The sequence below is a fragment of the Triticum aestivum genome, chromosome 2B, assembly GCF_018294505.1.
Source record: "Triticum aestivum cultivar Chinese Spring chromosome 2B, IWGSC CS RefSeq v2.1, whole genome shotgun sequence".
In the NCBI taxonomy this organism is placed as follows: Eukaryota; Viridiplantae; Streptophyta; class Magnoliopsida; order Poales; family Poaceae; genus Triticum; species Triticum aestivum.
The window spans coordinates 718,564,049-718,573,170 of NC_057798.1; the positions used below are offsets into that span (position 1 = coordinate 718,564,049).

Below are 9,122 nucleotides of genomic sequence, written 5' to 3' on the forward strand. Positions count from 1 at the left end.
GCTCACTGTTCATCCTAGAGGCAGCATCGACCGGCTTCAGTTAGCAGCAGTAGTGAAGGAATCGCTCCATCAGGTTCAGTTAACAACCATCGATCGATCGCTCGGGGTCAGTAACGCGTAGCCTGCAGTGCAATCGCTTGGGTTCAGTTAGAGCCCAACGCCTCGCTCGGGTTCAGTTAGAGCCAACGCCTCGCACACACGCGCGTACGTACGAGAGAAACGCGCATCGCTCCGCCCCCGACCTCCCACCGTAACCGGCAACTCCCCGAAATTTTCCTCCCCTCGCTTCTACCACGGTTTTTTCCATCATGGACGGCCCAAAGAATGTCATGCGGCTGCGTCTCCGGCCCGCCCAGGATGAAATGCCCATTTTCTGTCATTATTTTTTGTCATAGAAGTAGGATCCCACCACATCTATGATGATACTGGGTTTTGTCACAATTATTGTCATAGAAGTGTCATATGTATGACAGAAAAAAAATTCGTTCGGCCCAAAATGTCACGGATGTGTCTTTTTTTTGTAGTGAGAGCTACAAACGGCTTCTTCAAAAGCTGGAACCAGTCACCGGCAGAACCGCCGGAATGCTGGGACCTCAGTGACCATGCTTGCGCGGATGCTGCAACTGCTTTGCTGGATGCTGGAGCCGACACTACAGGATGCTACTACCATGGGAGCAACCGGCCACCATGGATGCTACTAATGTGCCCCGCGATGCCCGGCCACCAAATCGGATGCTGGAGCCTAGGACAGCGGCGACCCCATGCTGCAACAAACACATCCAGGGCTCCGACGACGATGGCCTCGTGCCGACGACAACAACGACAACCAGCCGAGGGCGAGCGCAGAACGGCAGAAGGCACGAGCAGCCAACGAGCACGGGAAAGACGACGACTGCATGCCTATGACAACGACGACCTTATGCGGTGTGCCTCCTTGACCAGTCGAGGGTGCCTGTGGGTGGCCGGCAAGCATGGCCGGCCTAGGACGAGCGGGGCGCTGCTCTCTTTCTTCTTTTTTCTATTATGGAGAAACCCCCATGGTCTGAGGTAAACAAAAGAGTAGCCTAATCTAACGGATGACAAAAGGTTTATCCTGTGGCTGGGACGCGACCGGCCCAGTGTTTCGACCGGTCTGCCAGCACGTAACACTGACCTTTGGAGTCAGAAGCTATGACAAAAGTACTGTTTTGGAGTGTGTAGATACGTAGGGGGGCTAGAGTCGTGCGCGGGAAACATGGGCCAGAAGAGGGCGGTAGGGCTGACACACCACCTATGGGTTGGCGAAATTCATTTCAAAAAAAATGGGCTGGCGAAAGGCCCCCAATGCTGTACGTTCTGGGCTGCTCAGCAGGCTGGAACAAGGTGCTCAACTTGGAGGCCTGGATATTTCTCAAAAAAATAAAGCTTGGAGGCCTGGATACAAAGAAAAAACACGTGAGACAACTTGATCGGTTTAAGGGCATCTCCAACGCTCACCCGCAAACCTCCTGCAACGGTTCGGATCACGCTATCCAGACTACAAAAGCCATCCAACATGGGCCTATATCAATCCACGGGGCAGTACGGGCGCGATTTCTTTCACAAACCAGAGACAAAAGTGGAGAGGTATGCGGAAGTACGGATCGATCCCAAGGTCGTTTCTGACCGCCATGGCCCACAAAAAACCCCTCATCCCTCCCACGCGTTTTTGGGCTCGAGAGCATCAGCAACCACATTCATGCCCTCCTAGAGCGGACGCGACCGCTCACTAGGTCGGCATTGAAGCGACGCGCCGGTCGAGAGAGCCCCGTGCCGCTTCCCGGTGTAGGCGACTGTCGTGCATTCAAACGACACGACGGCTGCCCGTCTGTTCGTCTACCGCCCATAGGTGTTATATAAACCGCTGCCCCGGTGCCTTGACAATAGCCACAGTCATCCCTCTCCACACCACTTCCTGCCATGGATCCCTCTTGTCGTGGAATTGTCATGCAGATGCCCTAGCATGAGGACTTAGGTGTGGAGCCATCGTAACGTAGTTAGCTTGAAGGGGTTAAAACGGGACAAGGGACACAGAGAGTTTACCCAGGTTCGGCCCCTCGCAACGAGGTAAAGGTCTACTCCTGCTTTAGGTTGTATTGCTTGGGTTTCGATTACCGGGGAGCGAATACGCTTGACCTAGTTCTCGACTTGTTGTCTCTTGCCCTAACCCACCACCGGGTCACCCGTTTATATACACAGGCTGATGCTCGGCGGCTTATAGAGTCCCGGACGGCTCATACACAACGTGTCCAGCTCGGTGACAGAACTAAACTTTCCTTAACATACAAGTTAAACATATGGCGGTTTATGCCTGTGGGCCTCAAGTCTCCTCCGGGTCTTGATCCTTCAATATGCTTACTTCATGAACTGTCATCTTCAACATCTTCTTGGGCCTTCTCATTGTGAATTGCCAATGGTGAAGGAAATATGCCCTAGAGGCAATAATAAAGTTGTTATTTATATTTACTTATATCATAATAAATGTTTATTATTCATACTAGAATTGTACTAACCGGAAACTTAGTACATGTGTGAATACATAGACAAAACAAAATGTCCCTAATATGCCTATACTTGACTAGCTCATTAATCAAAGATGGTTATGTTTCCTGACCATAGACATGTGTTGTCATTTGATGAACGGGATCACATCATTAGAGAATGATGTGATGGACAAGACCCATCCGTTAGCTTAGCATAATGATTGATGAGTTTAATTGCTATTGCTTTCTTGATGACTTATACATGTTCCTCTGACTATGAGATTATGCAACTCCCGAATAGCGGAGGAACACCTTGTGTGCTATCAAACTTCATAACATAACTAGGTGATTATAAAGATGCTCTACAGGTGTCTCTAAAGGTGTTTGTTGGGTTGGCATAGATCGAGATTAGGATTTGTTACTCCGTGTATCGGAGAGCTATCTCTGGGCCCTCTCGGTAATGCTCATCACTATAAGTCTTGCAAGCAATGTGACTAATGAGTTAGTTGCAGAATGAAACATTACGGAACGAGTAAAGAGACTTGCCGATAACGAGATTGAACTAGGTATGACGATACCGACGATCGAATCTCGGGCAAGTAACATACCGATGACAAAGGGAACACATATGTTGTTGTGCAGTTTGACCGACAAAGATCTTCGTAGAATATGTAGGTGCCAATATGAGCATCCAGGTTCCGCTATTGGTTATTGATCGGAGATGTGTCTTGATCATGTCTACATAGTTCTCGAACCTGTAGGGTCCGCACGCTTAGCGTTCGATGACGATTTGTATTATGAGTTATGTGTTTTGGTGACTGTAGTTTGTTCGGAGTCCCGGCTGAGATCACGGACATGACGAGGAGTCTCGAAATGGTTGAGAGGTAAAGATTGATATATTGGAAGGTGGTATTCGGACATCGGAAGGGTTCCGGAGTGTATCGAAAGTGTGATGCAACATAGTAGCGTAAGTATTTCCCTTACTTTTGAGAACTAAGATATCAATCCAATAGGAGACAACGCACAAGTCACCGAATACCTGCACAAACAATCAACAACATCACATAGCCCAGACGCCTGAGGGACCCCTTAGTCTAGGACTCCCTTAGCCGGGGTGAAGCCGAAGCAGAAGAGCAAGCGGACCAAGGCATACACGGCGGCCGGGGACAAGCTTATTTGTGAGTGTTGGAGACATTGGGCAAGACCCCAAGACGGGCGTCGAACAAAAGCATTCAACTTTTTGGATTCGTGTCCACCGTGAGTTTCATGAGCGCAAGAAGTTTCCGCCGTACCAAATAGTAAGCACGCGCGGGTGTTTGTCCATTTTGAAGCGATGGAGGGTGATCCAACAAGAGTGCAACAAGTTTTGTGCCACTCTTGAGAGCGTCAAGGCCTGCCCCATGAGTGTCATCGGCTTGCAAGCCATGGTATGCTAACAAGCCACCCTCTTTTGTGCCATTCCGTTTATGCTTGGGTGTTCATTTCCATACCATTTGCCAATATGCTTGCATGAAATACATTTGTAGGCATTTCAAGCTTTGGAGGCATTCAAGGTCCAATACAATGGCAAGTGCTTCAACCTCTCCCATTGCTTTAGGGTCATCAAAGACAAGGAAAAGTTCAAGGCGAAATATGCCGCCCTCAAGTCGCGTGGGGGGAAGCAAGGCACGACCGCGAGGAAAGACCAACTCCAAGAAGGAGGGCATGATGAGCAAGAACTCAAGGGAGGAGGAGCGTCGGCGTTACAAAGAAGAGCAAATGAACGCCTTCATGAAGATCCAAAGGAGGAGGCTTGAGATGGACGCTGAGAAGCAAGCCAAGATGCTTGAGATGGAGGCGGAGAGGCAAGACAAGATGCTAGAGATCGAGGCCGCCAACACCTCTCGTGAGCATGATGACCGGGGTGGAGATCATGAAGGTGGATCTCAACACCGTGTCGCCAACGAAGAGGCCGTGGTCCGAGAAGATGCAGGCCGGCATGCTCAAGTTCGACGACGAGTGTTCTATGGCGGCGAACGCCATCCTTTTTTTGTATGCCGGTAGGTGTGCTGGCATTATCACGGGGCCGCGATGGCGTGGTCGAACTCAAATCCCACCCCTTTTTGTGTGCTGGCATGTGTGCCGCCGGCTAGCGAGTGCGCCAGCATGAACTGTGTGGTGCTATTTTGATGCCGGCATTGTATGCCGGCGCTGGCATGGTGCCGGCATGAGACATGGCCGCTGACATGATCTATGCCCGCGGGCCTTTTTAAAAAATATCACAGGTTTAGGAAAAATAGTTATCCATGTTTATGGTTCTTTCTTGACAATAGTTAACCTAATCAGATTAAGATGTCTTGAATTAAATACACCATCATGACTAGATAGCACCTCAAACAGTGGAGGTGGGAATACAACTAGGAAAGACGCAAACTGAACAAGCATACATTTCTCAGTTGTTTTGCAAAAATGGTCCTGTTGAAAGCACAATTCTTTTTCATGTTGGGAATAATTGATGTGGGAAATGAAGCCATTAGTTGTATTTTGGGCCATACTTACTATCTGATAGGGAAATGTGATGAAGTTTTCTTCCATTGCAACAAATTTAAGGCATGATAAATATTTCTCCTGTTGCAACGCACGGACATATTTGCTACTCAACCCCGGAGAAAAGAATTTTAGATAGAAACCTGGAATAAAAGATAAAAAAAAACTTGGAATAATAAAGATATTAAACGGGCGGAGTGTGGGGCAGCCTGGATCCAGAGACTCAAGTTCAGGCCTGCACCATCCACATGGTGGTGGAGTCCATGCATATTGGAACAGGATGAGATCTCAAACCTGATAGAAGATCTAGACATCAAAGAGTATTGTGATCATTCAACATATGCAGATATATGCTTTCATCTCTACTTCCAAATGTGCCACACTCACATCACAGAGACCATAGGATTGTAACAGCCAGTTTTCCTTGTATTCAGACTGCAGAGACCACAGAGACCACTGCTAAATTCTGAAGGAAAACATGAAACTGTATTCAGACTGACCTTGTTTTCAGAATCCATACCTTCCAATTTTCCTTGTAAACAATACAGGAAACTGTGCTGTACTAGTTCATCACGAGGCAGCCTTCGTAATTAGTGGGAGGAAACGATGTTGCTGCAGCTTGAAGCTTCTGCCTACCCAAAGAAACGAACAGCATGAGCAAAATTTTATATGCTGCCCGCACACAAGCCTGGACGATTGATGGTGCTTACGACAAATTTTTTCAGAGAAAAAAGGCTGGACTGTCGAACAAGGGTAGAAAACAAAAGATTGTCCTGCTCTTCCTACTAAAAGGTTTCTTGTAAACATACAACAACCCATAAGCCCTTTACTGGTAGCAGCACGAGCAAGATTATAAGCAGCCCCACACTGAATAAACACAAGCCTGGACGCTTGGTGGTGCTCACTGGATTTTCAGAGAAAAAAATAGCGGAAGGTCGAGAACAAAAATTGACACCAACCACTAAGCTCTTTGGAATGTGTACGGGATGTGTGTGTGTACGAGAAGAGCAGTATTAGGTGCACTCGTACATTAGAAAACGAGATTTTTTTTGTTTTTGAAAACGTGTTGTTCGAGAGTTGCCACCAGAATTTTCTACTCCGAAGAGAGGAGTATGTGGGTTAATTCGTCCCGTGACTTTATAATTGTCCAATGGCAGGGTTGGTGTGAAAGGCAGAAAATATCATAGAAGGAACATGGGGAAATGCAGGTGTTCCTCTGAAATTTTCACCTACCGGTTCGAATACCTGAGCCAGGCGCCGTTCCGATCTTTCTCCCAGAACAGGTTGATCGATGATCGATCAGGCCAGCAGGCACACTGTGGTGCAGGGATGCAGCCAATGGTAACCAAGGGGGCGGCACCCGTTTCCAGTCGAGATCGACGAGATGGCATGCATCACCGGCGTTTCCCGGAGCTCTGCTTCGCGTGGCACCGCAGCGGCGCCCTTCCTCTGCCTGAGGCAGCACCGGAAATATCAGCAACAAGTTTCATCAAATTGAAATTCGTTGCAAATAATCCTTCTCATGTGTAAAGAAAGGGGAAACAGAGTAAACTGCAAGTAATAATAGTGCAATATACGCAGCGCAAATGACAAAGATGATCAAGCACTTTCAGAAAAATCAAAATCAAACTGCAAGTAATAATAGTGCAATATTCGAGTTAATTTCTACATCAATTTTTTCGTGAAACGAAATTTCTTCATCTAGCTTACACTAACTGCCAATTATGTACAGGTTGTTTCTTCCATTTCTGCCGATTACCATGGCGCAGGAAGATAAAAGATCTAAATTTGCAATTAGCACAGAATGAATGAATGAAAACTCGATTCAATTCATTCGTACCTTGCACGCTTCCTCGAGGTCGCTTCGTCGTCGTCCTCGCCAGCATCCTCCTCCTCCGTCGCCGGTGATGCAGCAGCGTCCACGCTGGCACCGGCCGCGGGCTCGACGCAGCCGTCGCCCGCAACAGCAAGATCGTAGAAGTAGTCGTACGAGACGAGATCGCCGAAGTAGTCGTCGTCGAGGACGAGATCCTTCCCTGGAGTCGCCGGCTCGATGTAACGGTCGTCGAGATCACCCAAGAAGTAGTCGTCGGCGGCAAGCTCCTTCGGATGGAGCGGCCCGCCGGCGTCCCCGTTATCCTCGTCCTCCATGAGGAACCTCTCCAGCTCGGTTGCGTATGTCGACATCTCGCCGACCTCGCGATACCCGGCCGACTCCGACGGCGGCGCGCCGTCGTCCGTCAACACGGAGTCCGGCGAGCTCTCCCTCCCCCCTTGGGCACCATCACCATCATGAGAACCCAGATCCAAAACCAAACCGCCCTCCTTATCGGCCACGGAGGGCAGCAAGCACTCGCCGTCGCCGCCGTGGCACAACTCGGTGAGGCCCATGTCTGGCAGGTCGAACTCGAAGTCGAGGCACTCGAGCCCGTCCATAAAACCCAGGTCAAAGTCGAGGTCATCAACGTCACCCAGCGCGGCGGCGGCCATGGCGCGAGTGCGTACGCACGTCGACGGAGGTTCGATCGATGAGGCAGGCAACGCGCGCCCGGAAGATTTTGAAATCAGATTGTGAGGACGTCGACCAGGGGAGGGGGGGTTTATATGGGAGCGGGCGGGACGGAGGAGACGTGGCCGGAGTCGGTTCCTTACCGCGGAAGGTTCGGCCGGGCGCTGTCTTCGAAGTTTCGTTCCTTCCGCGGGAGGAACCGACGCACGCACGTCCCGATCGGGAGGGGAGAGCGCGACGTGGGGAACCGACGCATGCAGAGGCGGTTTGGGTGTGGCTAACTGGTGAGCGGTGTGGATTGATTTGATCTGGTGCATCGACGGTGCCGATCGATCGAGATGCGTGATGGGGAGTTTCTCTGGAGGTTTCTGGATTTCCTACGTGACGCGGTAGTGCGGGTAGGTACGAATCCGAATTTTATGAGAACGTAGATTGCGACGTGTGTTGCTATCTTTCGAATGAAAAACTAAAAATTGGTAGGCGGAGTGTGCATACACGTAGGGGGCGTAGAGTCGTGCAAGGGAGACATGGGCCGGGAAGAGGGCGGTAGGGCTGTACACACACACCAGCTATGGGCTGGCGAAAGGCCCCCAGCAGGCCGGAACAAGGTGCTCAGCCTGGAGGCGTGGACACAAAGGAAAAAACACGTGAGACAACCCGATCAGTGTATATATACCTAAGAAAAAAAGACTAAAAAAACGCTGATGCAAATCTGAACTGACGCGATTCAACGGGGCAGGTGGGTGGTGGTGGTGATGCGCCCGACTTGCTGGCGGCATGGGATGCCCGAGCACGAGCTTCGGGCCGCGCCGGAACCCCAACTGCCACCTCGTACCGCAGCGCAGATAGATGCACGCAGGGATTCCTCCTCTCCGTCCCCGCACGCATGAGCGCGTGCCTGGGCTCACCCCGGTGCACGGCGAGGCGTGCGGGCGTGCACCGGCGCTGAACCCGCACGAGTCGGTTCACACCAAAAGGTGAGGGGGTTTGCCAGGCCGCGTCGCAACTACCGGCCGGACGGCTCGCGTCACCGGGCGGGCCTGCCGCCCCGACCGATCGATTGCTACCTTGCCGGCCGGCCGCGCCTCGGTCCATTCCAACCAACCGCAGTAGTAGGTACGCGCGCTTCCGTTCCAACGTTTCGATTCACTGGATACGTACGCGCGCTGCCGACTGCGGTGGTAGGTACTGCCGGAACCCGGACACTCATGCATTTCTCACTCGTTGCAACAAGATGAAATGTCAGTGCACAAGTCTGCCAAGCACGAAGAATCGGCATCAGACGCGACATGCCAGCTGCTTAGCAGCCATTGGGGTTTTCTAAACTTCGCCTAAAGGCATGACATGTTCCTTTTCTTTTTGGCACACACATGTTCTTCGTTGGAGCAGCAAATAGCTTACTAACTTAGCCAAGCACGTCTATGCACCAAGTCTACCAAGTTACTCTGTCCGCTCAAAAGTTAATGTCACGGGTGAAAAACGGTGCTGCGAAGAGCGTGTTGAAGATCCTAGAATCAGGTCGGCTGCTGCTGTGCACCCAACGTACCCCAAAAGGATTAGCACCGATTCATTATGCAAAGCTGCAT

At 50.6% G+C, this 9,122-nt stretch overlaps 1 protein-coding gene across 1 annotated transcript; it reads right to left on the reverse strand.

Moving 5' to 3' along the window:
* Window positions 1-4,947: 4,947 nt before the first annotated feature.
* Window positions 4,948-7,673, reverse strand: LOC123042274 (uncharacterized). The gene is made up of 3 exons (XM_044464758.1): window positions 6,868-7,673; window positions 6,261-6,480; window positions 4,948-5,659 (listed from the first exon to the last, which is right to left on the reverse strand). The coding sequence occupies exons 1-2, from the start codon at window positions 7,515-7,517 to the stop codon at window positions 6,327-6,329; spliced, it is 804 nt and encodes a 267-aa protein (XP_044320693.1). The 5' UTR covers window positions 7,518-7,673; the 3' UTR covers window positions 4,948-5,659; window positions 6,261-6,326.
* Window positions 7,674-9,122: the final 1,449 nt, after the last annotated feature.